Genomic DNA, 14,587 nt, shown 5'->3' on the forward strand with positions numbered 1-14,587 from the left:
GTATGGTAAAATATGCAGTATATGCTTGCCTCCCTTATGGAAGACTATTCTGCCGATTAGTCCGTTGAGTCTAGCCGTTTATCTCATCGATATCCTGGCTTTCAGCCAACCTAACGTTCCTTTGTGCTTACTGTTGACGTTGGCGTAGCTTAGTCACGTCAGTCAGGTTGTTTAGAACCACACTCGATGCGGTCTCGTGTGGTTTTTCAGCCGCATTTGGACGTTAGGCCACTGGCTGATGCTCCTGTTGACGTTCAAGACGTTCACTAACAATCGGAGTTGACTTGTTTTGACGCTGTGCGTCAACCTCCGCATTCTAGAGTTGTTTTGACTGCTCAGTCTAGGCAGTCAAAGCAGTCTCGAGTGGACGCTGTGCGTCCTCACGCACCTGTTGTGGTTGACAGTTCAGTTGTTGACAGTTCACAGACTGTCAAGCAGTTACATGACGTTGCGTTCTGGTCCGCTACTAATGCACCAGTGAGAGACTCAGCTTTTATCGGACAAGGTTCCTGTAGATGAGGAAGTTGCTGTTCTCCCTCCTACTGATATTCCCTTGAGGACTCTTGTCAGATGGAGAGGAGCCTAAAGCTGCTTAGCCTCCTATGGACTTTAATTAAATCATGATGATTTTTTTAAGGATCTTCGTTCGGATCTTTTTGTAACTGCTGCTCCTCGTTCGCCTAAACGTCAGAGCTTACACTAGGCCTAGCTACTTCGAAGCCGTTGTTTTTAAGCTAGTGCTCTCTCGCTCTCCTAGAGAGCGTTACGTTGGCTAGGCGACTGGTTTTTCACCAGGAGGAGTTTGGGGGATACAGCCTTTGCTTTCCCTTCTTTTAAACTGGTTTATAGAGCGAGAGTCTGATATGACACGAGAGAAGTTCTCGGCTTGGGAGTTCATGCCTCTGCCCAGATAGACTTCTCAATTCTGGTAGGCTCTCCCTGGCGCCTAGCCAGGAGACGCTCCAAGTTGTTTACAGGTCAACTTCACAGCTGTTGTCGAGCCTTTGAAGTTTTGCTGTACTATTATGTCACGCATAACAAGGCTTTCAGGGATGGTAAACGGTTCCGCCTCAGTCGCTAACCCCGTCTGTTGCCACACCTGCTCCCGTAGACCCTAAATGGGCTTTGCTGCAAGACATGCAGTCCAAGCTTGCGTCCTTGATAGAGGACTTAAATGCGGAGAAGAACCTTCTGGCCAACAACCTTCCAACCGGTCGGTTGTGCGCCCTGTTGACGCTGAGGTAACCTACTCGCGTCTACCAGTTGAGGTGGTTCCTCCACCGATGCGACCCAGTGTGGGTTGCCAGCCGCACGTTGACGTTAAGCGACGCTCGGAGGTGGTTGTTGACGTTCAGGACGTTCAACAACCAGCAGAGGTTACTTGTTTTGACGCAGTGCGTCAACCTCAGCAACCCGGTAGGGTGTTGACTGCACAACCCAGACGGTCTAGACAGTCTCGGGTTGACGCTGTGCTTCCTCGCGCACCCATGGTTGTTGACAGTTCACAGACTGTGCAGCAGTTCCATGATATTGCGTCCGGCTCCGTCACGCATCCACCAGTGCGACCGGATTCAGCGAGCCAGACGTTGCCCACTCCGTTGCCGTTTCCTCATCAGTTTCGGATGAGGAACCCTCTGATGAGGACGTTGCTGAACAACAAGACGATCAGCCCCCAGCCCTGCTATCCATCCAGAAGATGCTGAAGAAGGAACGCTGCTCAGTCAGGCTGTGGATGAGTCTGGTAGGGACGCTGTCATCCGTGGATCAATTTGTGTCACTAGGAAGACTACACCTCCGTCCTCTTCAATACCATCTAGCTTTTCACTGGAAAAAGGACAAGACGTTAGAATCGGTCTCGATCCCGGTTTCCGAAAAGATAAAGTCTTGTCTGACTTGGTGAAAGGACAATATCAACCTAAGAGAGGGTCTTCCCCTGGCTGTTCAGACTCCCAATCACGTTCTCTTCTCGGACGCATCGGACGTAGGCTGGGGTGCGACATTAGACGGTCGGGAATGCTCGGGAATATGGAACTCGAGTCAAAGGACAATGCATTTCAACTGCAAGGAGCTACTGGCAGTACGTCTGGCCTGGAAAAGCTTCAGGTCTCTCCTTCAAGGCAAAGTGGTGGAGGTGAACTCGGACAACACCACGGCTTTGGCGTACATCTCCAAGCAAGGAGGGACCTACTCTCTGACGTTGTACGAGATCGCAAGGGACCTCCTCACCTGGTCAAAAGGTCTAAACATATCACTAGTAATGAGGTTCATCCAAGGCAACTTGAATGTCATGGCAGATTGTCTCAGTCGGAAGGGACAAATAATTCCAACAGAATGGACCCTCCACAAGGATGTATGCAAGAGACCTTGGGCCACCTGGGGCCAGCCAACCATATATCTCTTCGCAACCTCGATGACCAAGAGGCTCCCAATATTTTGCTCACCAATCCCGGACCCAGCAGCAGTTCATATAGATGCCTTTCTCCTAGATTGGTCACATCTAGATCTATATGCATTCCCTCCGTTCAAGATTGTCAACAAGGTACTGCAGAAGTTCGCCTCTCACGAAGGGACAAGGTTGACGCTAGTTGCTCCCCTCTGGCCCGCGAGAGAATGGTTCACCGAGGTACTTCGATGGCTAGTAGACGTTCCCAGAACACTTCCCCTAAGGGTGGACCTTCTACGTCAGCCACACGTAAAGAAGGTACACCAAGGCCTCCACGCTCTTCGTCTGACTGCCTTCAGACTATCGAAAGACTCTCGAGAGCTAGAGGCTTTTCGAAGGAGGCAGCCAGAGCGATTGCTAGAGCAAGGAGAACATCCACCCTTAGAGTCTACCAATCGAAGTGGGAAATCTTCCGAAACTGGTGCAAGTCAGTATCCGTATCCTCGACCAGTACCTCTGTAACTCAAATAGCTGACTTCCTTTTATATCTGAGGAAAGAACGATCTCTTTCAGCTCCCACTATCAAGGGTTACAGAAGCATGTTGGCATCAGTCTTCCGTCACAGAGGCTTAGATCTTTCCAACAATAAAGATCTACAGGACCTCCTTAAGTCTTTTGAGACCACGAAGGAGCGTCGTTTGGTTACACCTGGTTGGAATTTAGACGTGGTACTAAGATTCCTTATGTCAGACAGGTTCGAGCCGCTACAATCAGCCTCCCTGAAAGATCTCACCTTAAAGACTCTTTTCCTGGTATGCTTAGCCACAGCTAAAAGAGTCAGTGAGATTCATGCCTTCAGCAAGAACATCGGATTCTCATCTGAAACGGCTACATGTTCTCTACAACTTGGTTTTCTTGCCAAAAACGAGCTGCCTTCTCGACCTTGGCCAAAATCGTTCGATATTCCAAGCTTATCGTATGGTTGGAAATGAACTAGAAAGAGTCTTATGCCCTGTAAGAGCTCTTAAGTTCTATTTAAAACGAACTAAACCTTTACGAGGCCCGTCTGAAGCTTTATGGTGTTCAGTTAAGAAACCATCTTTGCCTATGTCAAAGAATGCTTTATCCTATTTTATCAGACTGTTAATACGAGAAGCTCATTCCCATCTGAATGAGGAAGACCAAGCTTTGCTGAAGGTAAGGACACACGAAGTTAGAGCTGTCGCAACTTCCGTGGCCTTTAAACAAAATAGATCTCTGCGAAGTATAATCGACGCAACCTATTGGAAAAGCAAGTCAGTGTTCGCGTCTTTTTATCTTAAGGATGTCTAGTCTCTTTACGAGAACTGCTACACTCTGGGACCATTCGTAGCAGCGAGTGCAGTAGTGGGTGAGGGCTCAACCACTACAATTCCCTAATTCCATAACCTTTTTAATCTTTCTCTTGAAATGTTTTTATTGTTGTTTTTGGGTTGTCCGGAAGGCTAAGAAGCCTTTCGCATCCTAGTTGATTTGGCGGGTGGTCAAAGTCATTTCTTGAGAAGCGCCTAGATTAGAGGTTTTGATGAGGTCCTGTTGTATGGGTTGCAACCCTTGATACTTCAGCTCCTAGGGGTCGCTCAGCATCCTAAGAGGATCGCGAGGCTCCGTAAGGAAGACGTACTTAAAAAGGCAGAGTAATTGTTCAAGTCGACTTCCTTACCAGGTACTTATTTATTTTATGTTTGTTATTTTAAATAACTGCTAAAATGAAATAAAAAATCCATAGCTCATAATAATGTAAACAAATATTGCTGGTCTCTACCCACCCCCCTGGGTGTGAATCAGCTATTATAATCACCGGCTAAGTTAAATATTGAAAAATGTTATTTTGATAATAAAATAAATTTTTGAATATACTTACCCGGTGATTATAAATTAAAGGACCCTCCCTTCCTCCCCAATAGAGACACAGTGGACCGAGGAGAAAATTGAGTTCTTTGTTTACAATGAGTACTGGGTATCTGAACGACAGATGGCGCTGTTGAGTACACCCCCTACCTGTGTAGCGATCGCTGGCGAATTTTTCCGTAGAGTTTTTCTGTCGAGCAACAGAGTTGCAGCTATTATAATCACCGGGTAAGTATATTAAAAAATTTATTTTATTATCAAAATAACATATTGTCTTACAAATAGCTTTCTTCTATTACGTTTGTAAGTTGAGGTCTTTCTAACACACATGGCTGTAAACGACCAAATGAAAAACTCTTGCTGGGAACAACCGATTCAGATAACATCAGCTGTTTTCCTTGGGTTTCAAATTTCGTATGGTAGCAAAAGCGTTATATAATGTAGTTGTTACAAGGGACATTAAGTAGAAGTTGCCTGATATATTATTGCATTTTACCCTTTATCGCTAAGAAAAAAGATCAGCAAACAAATACAGGGAGTATGATAGTACAGTAACTAATACTTCAACTCCTCGCTGCACTTCTTTTTTCAGCATTTATGTATTATTAATTTCCTTTAAAGCTTTCCAAAATGTGGGCCAAAATTCCATCAACCTAGCCACAAGTTTCACTTCTTGTAAAAATGAATGTTTCCAGTCTGGCCTGTGAGAGTGAAAGTGGAACTTAACCCTCTTACCCCCAAAGGACGTACTGGTACGTTTCACAAAACAAATCCCTTTACCCCCATGGACGTACCGCTCTGTCCTTGCAAAAAACTGCTATTTATATTTTTTTTTTTGCATATTTTTGATAATTTTTTCAGACTTCAAGCATTTTCCAAGAGAATGAGACCAACTTGACCTCTCTGACAAAAATTGAGGCTGTTAGAGCAATTTAAATAAATTATACTGCAAAATGTGCTTGAAAAAAAAATAACCTCGGGGGGTAAAGGGTTGGAAAGTTCCTAATAGCCTGGGGGTAAAAGTGTTAAAATGGTTTGCTTAGTCTACTTGAAGTTTTTTCCTAGTTGTATGTCATAAACCAACAAGATTTAATTTTTTTAACATGTTTTATCTGATATATAACTTTTCAATAGATCCGTGCCAGAGAAGCTGCAAAAGCCACGAGAGATATGACGAGAACCACCAGTGAGAACAAGGAACTAGAAATGCTGTCGAGATTGCCTGAAATTTCAAGAATTATACGTAATATTTTCATCACGGAGAAGAAAGCTGCGCTTCCTTGGGAAACTGTTGCCATGAAAATAGCAGCAAGCTACCCATCAATGCTTGCAGGCAGTAAGTAGTTTGCTTGGTTTCATTATTTGGAGATATGTAGACAATGAAAAGGTTTTTAGAAGTTTTACCCCATTTCAAGTTGATCTTTCCAAGTATTTGCAATTTTTGCTCCAATAAATTGGTGCTCTTGGAAGCATTTTCTAACTTAAAAAATAACATTAAAAGTAATCTATTTCTCTTAGCTATACAAACTTGTCTCAGTTTTAGGAAAATTAAGATTACTTCTGATTTTAGAACTAATTACAGTACAGTACATGTGTTATTCAGAAGCGCTTTTTATGTTTGCATTAGTCTTGATAAAGGTTTTATATTGACATCCACATGCATTGATCAGGAACATATGTATAAATACTGTAGGTGTTATGTTCATGAAAATTAGTTTTTTTTCTACACAAATACAAACCGTCGTTCTTTACATGGGAGAAGAAATCAGCACTAAAGTTATGGTTTTCAACCAGTTGAAAGGACTTTCCCAACATAAAGTGACTCCTATGTAATAATTAGTGTGCTTCCTGCTACCACTGGTATGGTTGTTGACACCTCGTTAAAAGTTTTATGGCTGTATTTTAAGTAGCGCTGACTTTTTCAATATTAAACTTACCCGATAATCATGTAGCTGTCAACTCCGTTGCCCGACAGAATTCTACGGGAGGGATACGCCAGCTATCACTATACTAGAAGGGGGTGTACTCACCAGCGCCACCTGTGGCCAGGTACTACAGTACTTCTTGTTGACACCTCCTCAATTTTTCCTCTGTCGTGCTTCCGGCAAGACGTTCTGGGATACTCTTATGATCTTGGAGTATTTTTCACGGCTTTTGGTGAAGTATTTCTCTCAGATTTCGGCTGTCGCTTTACTGGAAAACTTCTATATTAGCTTAGATAGCTTTTATTTAGTTCTGATTAATGGTTAACGATCTTTTTGCTTGACTTGGAATCCCCCTTGGCTAACTCTTTGATTCAAGATGTCTGACATTTCACAAGCCCCACCCCATAGACGATGTAGGTCTTGTAATAGGCGTATTCCGAAGGCCTCGGTAGATCCTCACACCGCTTGTTCTGACTGTAGGGAAAGACCCTGTCAGTTGGAAGATCGATGTGAGGAATGCGCCGGACTTTCGGAACTTGAATTTGTCCGATTTCTTAAATATTCAACCAAGTTAGAGAGAGAGAGAGTTAGGAGGAGTTCTTCTCGCTCTTCACTTTTTTCCTCACCTCATGATCCCCTACCTTTTCCTCCCCCTGTAGTGGCTACCCCCGAACCTACTATTTGCCCTCAACCTGATATGTCTGTTGTTTTGCGTGCCATTCAGGCTTTAGGTGACAAAGTGGAATCGGTGGTTAGTGATCATAAGTCTCTTATGGCCGAAGTCAAGGAACTTAAGGTCAAGAGTGCAGTGGGAGGTAATAGTGCCAGTGCTGTGACAAGTGCTAGTGTCAGTGCAGTGCCAAGTGCTAGTGTCAGTGTCAGTGTGGTGCGTGAGGGTACTTCTGTGCGTGCCAGTCGTCCTCCCAGTCCGGGACCTCTTGCAAGCTCCCAAGCCCAGGGGAGAAGCAATGTCGAAGGGCAAAAGGGTTCGGCAGGCCTTGATCGGCGCACAGAAGTATCCTCGGTGGTTGCGGGCGTGTCTTCCAGAGACCGTCACTCCCACCCGCAGACGATTGAGCCCGTCTTTTACTCGTCTGCTGAAGAATTGTCAGGGAGAAAACGTTGGACTCAGGTCTCAAGACCTCTCAAACGCAAAGTCCAGACCTCAAGAGCTCTACAACCTGGCTGCAGTCATTGGATCAGCTCTGACTCGCCGCAGTCATCAGTTGACTGCACTTCTCCTAAGAGGGGTAAGGTGCTGCCGCAACAGACCTCATCTTCTGTTAAGGCTTTGCCTCAGCAGACCTTAGTGTCTGCCGACCCCAAGTTGACTCTACTGCAGTCCATGCAGTCACAACTTGCGGTCTTAATGCGTGAGTGTCAGGCTGAGAAGGTTACACCTCCTCCTGCGATCGCTCCGCCTAACCGCAGTCCAGTCTGCCAGGCGTACGATGTTGAGGCTCCTCAGGATACCTTACCACGTACTGAGTTGCCAGTTTCCAGCGGTGTGCAGCACCCTCCGCCTTCCTTAAGGCAACCTCAGCAATGGGAACAGGAAGCTTATGCCTTACTTCCTCCGCTTCCACTTGCGGTTCCACCAGTGAGGCAACACTCTCTTGAGGTACAACAACCTCTCCCATCCATGAGGCAGACACCTCAGCTCTCGCTGCAGCGACCTCAACCCTCCTCAAGGCGAGAGCCTCAACACCTTAGCCTTGCGCCTCAGGAACCTCAACTCGCGAGACAAGAACTGCGTTCTGCGCAGCCACTACCTCAACTCTCGCAGCTCACACCTCAGGAACCTCAACTCGTTCCTCAGGAACCTGCTACTGCGCATCCGCTAACCTTACAGCAAGCGCAACTCTTGAGTCAAGACACTCATGCCAGGAGTCAGCCTCCTCAACCCATGCGCCTACCTTCTGCTACTCCTTTTGACCAGCCTTTGCAGCCTGAACCTCAGGTTTTACCTCAGCAACAGAGACGTGAGGATGAAACCACAAGCGTTTTTGCTCCCGCTCGTGCAGATTCTGCTGTTCAGCATACCTTACCTCTCACTTCGCTACACTCTGGTGATGAGGTTTCTGATGAAGAAGCTGCGCACCTGGATCCCTCATCAGACGTGGAAGAATCCAAGTCTTCTCCTCCTCCTATTGACTTTCGTAAGGTCCTGGCTCTTTTCAGAGAGGTATACCCAGACCATTTTGTCTCTGCTACCCCCCGCTCTCCGCCATCTGAGTTTTCGCTGGGCATGCAGCCGGTCAAGTCAACATATACTAAGCTCGTCTTTGCAAGGTCCTCTAAGAGAGCTTTAAGAATTTTAGGGGAGTGGTTGCAGTCTAAGCAGCAACTAGGAAAGACTTCCTTTATGTTCCCACCGACTAAGCTCACTTCTAAAGCGGGCGTATGGTATGCCACAGGAGAGGAACCAGGCTTGGGAGTACCTGCCTCTGCCCAGGCTGACTTCTCAAGTTTGGTAGACTCTCCTCGTAGAACAGCAATGAGGCGCTCTAAGGTTTGCTGGACCTTCTCCGATCTAGATCACTTCCTAAAGGGTGTATTTCGTGCCTTTGAGATGTTCAATTTCCTAGACTGGTGCCTGGGGGCCCTTAGCAAGAAGACCTCCCCTGCGGACAAGGATTCAGCCATGCTCTTAATGTCCTGCATGGATAAAGCTATTAGGGATGGATCGGGCGAGCTTGCTTCAATGTTTGTGTCAGGAGTGCTTAAGAAAAGGGAGCAGCTTTGTTCCTTCCTTTCTTCCAGCATCACACCTTGTCAAAGGTCTCAACTCCTTTTCGCTCCGCTCTCTAAGTTCTTGTTTCCCGAAGAGCTTGTCAAGGACTTGTCTGCGGCCCTGATACAAAAGGACACCCATGATCTTGTGGCCTCTTCAGCTCGTAAGACTAAGGTTGCTCCCTCAGTCCCCAGGACTTATCGCACCCCAGTGGCTGATACTCCTGCTACGAGGTTTATTCCGCCCTTTCGTGGTAGAGCCCCCAGCCGAGGAAGCTCCCGTCCAGACTCTTCCAGGAGCAAGTCTAGGAAAGGTTCCAAGACTTCAAAAGGCAAACACTGACTCTCCTCCTCTCCAGACAGCAGTAGGAGCCAGACTCAAGATCTTCTGGCAAGCCTGGGAAAAGAGAGGTGCAGACGCCCAGTCTGTCAGGTGGCTGAGGGAGGGTTACAGGATACCATTCTGCCGCAAACCCCCTCTGACCACTTCTCCCATCAACCTCTCTCCCAACTACAAGGAAAAGGACAAGAGGCTAGCGTTGCACCAGGAGGTGTCGCTCCTGTTACAGAAGAAGGCAGTGGTTATAGTCCGGGACCATCAATCCCCGGGCTTCTACAACCGTCTCTTTCTTGTGGCCAAGAAGACAGGAGGTTGGAGACCGGTGCTGGACGTCAGCGCGCTCAATGCTTATGTCACCAAGCAGACGTTCACTATGGAGACGATGAAGTCGGTCCTAGCAGCGGTCAGGCAGGAGGACTGGATGGTCTCGTTGGATCTGAAAGACGCTTACTTTCACGTTCCTATTCATCCAGACTCCCAACCTTTCCTGAGATTCGTTTTTGGAAAGGTTGTCTACCAATTCCAAGCCCTGTGTTTTGGCCTAAGCACAGCTCCTATGGTGTTTACGCATCTGATGAGGAATATTGCAAAATTCCTCCACTTATCGGACATCAGAGCCTCCCTTTATTTAGACGACTGGCTGTTGAGAGCCTCCACGAGTCGTCGCTGTCTGGAGAGTCTCAACTGGACTTTGGACTTGATCAAGGAACTGGGTCTGTTAGTCAATTTAGAAAAGTCCCAGCTCATTCCCTCCCAATCCATTGTGTACCTGGGAATGGAGATTCGGAGTCAGGATTTTCGGGCTTTTCCATCGGCCCCAAGGATAAGCCAAGCCCTAGATTGCATCCTGAGCATGCTGAAGAGGAGCAGTTGCTCGGTGAGACAGTGGATGAGTCTCACAGGGACCCTTTCATCGTTGGCCCTGTTCGTCGAGCTAGGGAGACTCCACCTCCGCCCTCTCCAATTCCATCTAGCAGCTCATTGGGACAAGGGTTTGACGCTCGAAGCAGTCTCTATCCCGGTCACCAAAGAGATGAAGACCACTCTCTTGTGGTGGAAGACCAATCTCCTTCTCAGGGAGGGCCTATCGTTGGCGATTCAGACCCCCAATCTTCATCTCTTCTCGGATGCATCAGACTCGGGCTGGGGCGCGACCTTGAACGGACAGGAGTGCTCGGGAACGTGGAACGAGGAACAGGAAACGCTCCACATCAACTGCAAGGAGCTACTGGCAGTTCATTTGGCCCTATTGAACTTCAAGTCCCTCCTGCTAGGCAAGGTGGTGGAGGTGAACTCCGACAACACCACAGCCTTGGCTTACATCTCCAAGCAGGGAGGGACCCATTCGAGGAGCCTATACGAGATAGCAAGGGACCTCCTCATTTGGTCAAGAAGTCTAAACCTCACCCTAGTTACGAGGTTCATTCAGGGCAACATGAACGTCTCAGCAGATCGCCTAAGCAGAAAGGATCAGGTCATCCCCACGGAATGGACCCTCCACAAGAGCGTGTGCAACAGACTTTGGACCTTGTGGGGTCAGCCGACAATAGATCTTTTTGCCACCTCCATGTCCAAGAGGCTTCCTTTGTACTGTTCCCCAGTTCCAGACCCAGCAGCAGTTCATGTGGATGCTTTTCTGCTGAATTGGTCCCATCTCGACCTTTACGCATTCCCACCGTTCAAGATCATAAACAAAGTCCTTCAGAAGTTCATCTCGCACGAAGGGACACGGCTGACGCTGGTTGCTCCCCTTTGGCCTGCAAGAGAATGGTTCACAGAGGTACTACAATGGCTGGTCGACGTCCCCAGGACTCTCCCTCTAAGAGTGGACCTTCTACGTCAACCTCACGTAGACAAGTTGCACCCAAACCTCCACGCTCTTCGGCTGACTGCCTTCAGACTGTCGAAAGATTCGCTAGAGCTAGAGGCTTTTCGAAGGAGGCAGGCAGTGCGATTGCCAGAGCAAGGAGGGTATCCACTCGTAGAGTCTACCAATCCAAGTGGGAAGTCTTCCGGAGCTGGTGTAGAGCCAATGCAGTTTCCTCTACCAATACCTCTGTAACCCAAATAGCTGACTTCCTATTACATCTAAGGAATGAGAGATCCCTTTCAGCTCCTACGATTAAAGGGTACAGGAGTATGTTGGCTTCAGTTCTCCGCCACAGAGGTTTGGACCTTTCTTCCAACAAGGACCTTCAAGACATCCTTAAGTCTTTTGAGACTTCTAAAGAACGTCGTCTACCCACTCCAGGCTGGAATCTAGACGTAGTCTTAAGGTTCCTTATGTCACCTAGGTTCGAACCTCTCCAGTCAGCTTCCTTCAAGGACCTTACCCTCAAGACTCTTTTTCTCGTCTGCCTTGCAACAGCTAAAAGAGTCAGTGAGGTTCATGCCTTCAGCAAGAACATTGGGTTCACATCCGAATCTGCAACATGTTCTTTACAGCTCGGATTCTTAGCTAAGAATGAACTTCCTTCACGTCCTTGGCCTAGATCGTTTGAAATTCCTAGCCTCTCCAACATGGTAGGTAACGAGCTAGAAAGAGTTCTTTGCCCTGTCAGAGCTCTGAAATATTATCTTAATAGGTCAAAACCTATTCGAGGACAGTCAGAAGCCTTATGGTGTGCAATCAAGAAACCTTCGAGGCCCATGTCCAAAAACGGGGTTTCGTATTATATAAGGCTTCTGATTAGAGAAGCCCATTCTCACTTGAAGGAGGAAGACCTTGCTTTGCTGAAGGTAAGGACCCACGAAGTGAGAGCCGTAGCCACTTCGATGGCCTTTAATAAAAACCGTTCTCTGCAGAGCATAATGGATGCAACTTATTGGAGGAGCAAGTCAGTGTTTGCATCATTTTATCTTAAAGATGTCCAGTCTCTTTACGAGAACTGCTACACCCTGGGACCATTCGTAGCAGCGAGTGCAGTAGTAGGTGAGAGCTCAGCCACTACATTCCCTTAATCCCATAACCTTTTTTAACCTTTCTCTTGAATGCTTTTATTGTTGTTTTTATGGTTGTTACGGTAGGCTAAGAAGCCTTCCGCATCCTTTTGATTTGGCGGGTGGTCAATTCATTCTTGAGAAGCGCCTGGGTTAGAGGTTGTGTAGAGGTCCTTTAGTAGGGGTTGCAGCCCTATATACTTTAGCACCTTAGAGTTGATTCAGCCTCCTAAGAGGAACGCTGCGCTCAGTAAGGAAGACGAACTTAATAAAGGCAGAGTAACGGTTCAAGTCGACTTCCTTACCAGGTACTTATTATTTCATTGTTATTTTGAGATAACTGATTATATGAAATACGGGATACTTAGCTATCCTTTAGTCTTGTACACTGGTTTTCACCCACCCCACTGGGTGTGAATCAGCTACATGATTATCGGGTAAGTTTAATATTGAAAAATGTTATTTTTATTAGTAAAATAAATTTTTGAATATACTTACCCGATAATCATGATTTAATTGACCCTCCCTTCCTCCCCATAGAGAACCAGTGGACCGAGGAAAAATTGAGGAGGTGTCAACAAGAAGTACTGTAGTACCTGGCCACAGGTGGCGCTGGTGAGTACACCCCCTTCTAGTATAGTGATAGCTGGCGTATCCCTCCCGTAGAATTCTGTCGGGCAACGGAGTTGACAGCTACATGATTATCGGGTAAGTATATTCAAAAATTTATTTTACTAATAAAAATAGCATTTTTCTATGTAAAGAACTTGGGTTTGTATAGGTAGGAAACATACAAATTACAATTTATGATTTTTAGTTCCTGTGTCTCAATTTTTTTTTCTTTTTTCAGATGAAGTGGATTCTCATCTTAATCTTCTAATAAAGGAAGTGCCAGGGTGGTGCACAGTTCATAAGGTTCGTAGTGGAGTATTCCTCAAGATTGATAAGAATGAACCTCAGAGCAACATAACAGATAAACTCCAGGCCGTCATTAAGCAGAAGCGATAAGACCATCTCGTTCTGTTTGTGGACAAACATTGCGTGTACTACAAACGAAGAACAAGTTGCTTCTTTTTTTAATATGTATAAATCCATGAGAGTAATGGCATAGTATATGTTAGATTTTATTTGATAGTTTAATCAGTGGTAAAGGTTGACTATCATATAGTTGAAAAACTATCGTTACTTTTATACTGTACTGCTGTAAGAGATTTTAGTGTGAAGTACCTTATGTTGATAAGTAGGCAGTTTTATACTGTTTTTGAAAGTGCCCAAGTGGTGTAGAAGCTATATTTTTGTTATTAGTTTTAAGGACTTATTTGGTCAAAAATGTCATGTACCAAAGAAATTTAATTTTTTTACTGTATCCTATGTTTTTTTTTACTGAAATACTAGCCTATGTACTTCTTTTCGCCGAATGTATTTGTTGTTCTAGTGTAGCCATAAGTGTGTTGTTCGTCTTTGGATTTTTTTTTTAAGGTTTTCTAATAGTAATGTATGTAGTTTTTAAAAGGATGTCGGTATAACGCTTGAAACCTATGGGTTGTATTAATGAAAGTGTAAATGGTTAGTTGTAACAATGCAATACAAAGAAGCTTGGACGACTGCTTGATTAAGAAGTACTTTACTTTTGATTTTAACAGGCAGGTCCTGTTTCTTTACAGATATTTCAAATTTTGCTTGAAATGTAACGTTGCAGAATGAAACAATTAAGCTCTTGCATAATAATTTTTTTAAATGTTTCAATTTAATATGGAATTGAATTTCTATAGGTAAAAGGATCTAATTTTTGTTATACTGTACATAAGCCTGGAAACGTTTTGATTATGAAATCAGTTATAAACTTACCTAATTGGATTTTTTATTTTCCTGCTGTACAACAATCTCTTTTCTTGTCAGTGGCCCATGTTCTATCGCAGCTCTCCCATGGTAGGTTAGTGCCTTCAGTTCTCAACTTCTTGGCGTGTAAAGTAGCATGAGTGATTAACAGCCTTGCAAGGTGAACTCTAGCAGCTTTTCCTTCCTTGGTGATGAATGTCTTGTTGAATATCTTCATGAAGAGCCCTGTGCAGTTGGAGGCGAGAGAAGTACTGTACTGTATAAAGGTCTCTATTTTATTTCTTTATGTAAATGTATTTTTTGGTATTCTATAGCTGGTCACACCATTGAAGGTGGGCTAAAGAACTCAGAATTTGCAAATATATTGTACATAAAAATTTGACATTCATGGAGAATCATGGGGTGGTTCATATTGCCAAATCCATGAATTCCTAAGTCCGGAATTTATGGATGACATCTTTTCTTCATGAAAGACTGAATTTTCATTCAATATCAAATGGAAATTTTTTATACGAATAATTAAATTTTTTTTTATAC

General features: G+C 45.2%; 1 protein-coding gene across 1 annotated transcript in view; it reads left to right on the forward strand.

The window, feature by feature from the left end:
- Window positions 1–14,059, forward strand: part of dup (double parked) — a 58,572-nt gene extending 44,513 nt beyond the window's left edge. The window contains 2 exon segments of the mRNA XM_068376587.1: window positions 5,408–5,609; window positions 13,062–14,059. Coding sequence (XP_068232688.1) covers window positions 5,408–5,609; window positions 13,062–13,219 — 360 coding nt within the window. The 3' untranslated portion in view covers window positions 13,220–14,059.
- Window positions 14,060–14,587: the final 528 nt, after the last annotated feature.

Source organism: Palaemon carinicauda, chromosome 7 (assembly GCF_036898095.1).
Source record: "Palaemon carinicauda isolate YSFRI2023 chromosome 7, ASM3689809v2, whole genome shotgun sequence".
Classification (NCBI taxonomy): domain Eukaryota; kingdom Metazoa; phylum Arthropoda; class Malacostraca; order Decapoda; family Palaemonidae; genus Palaemon; species Palaemon carinicauda.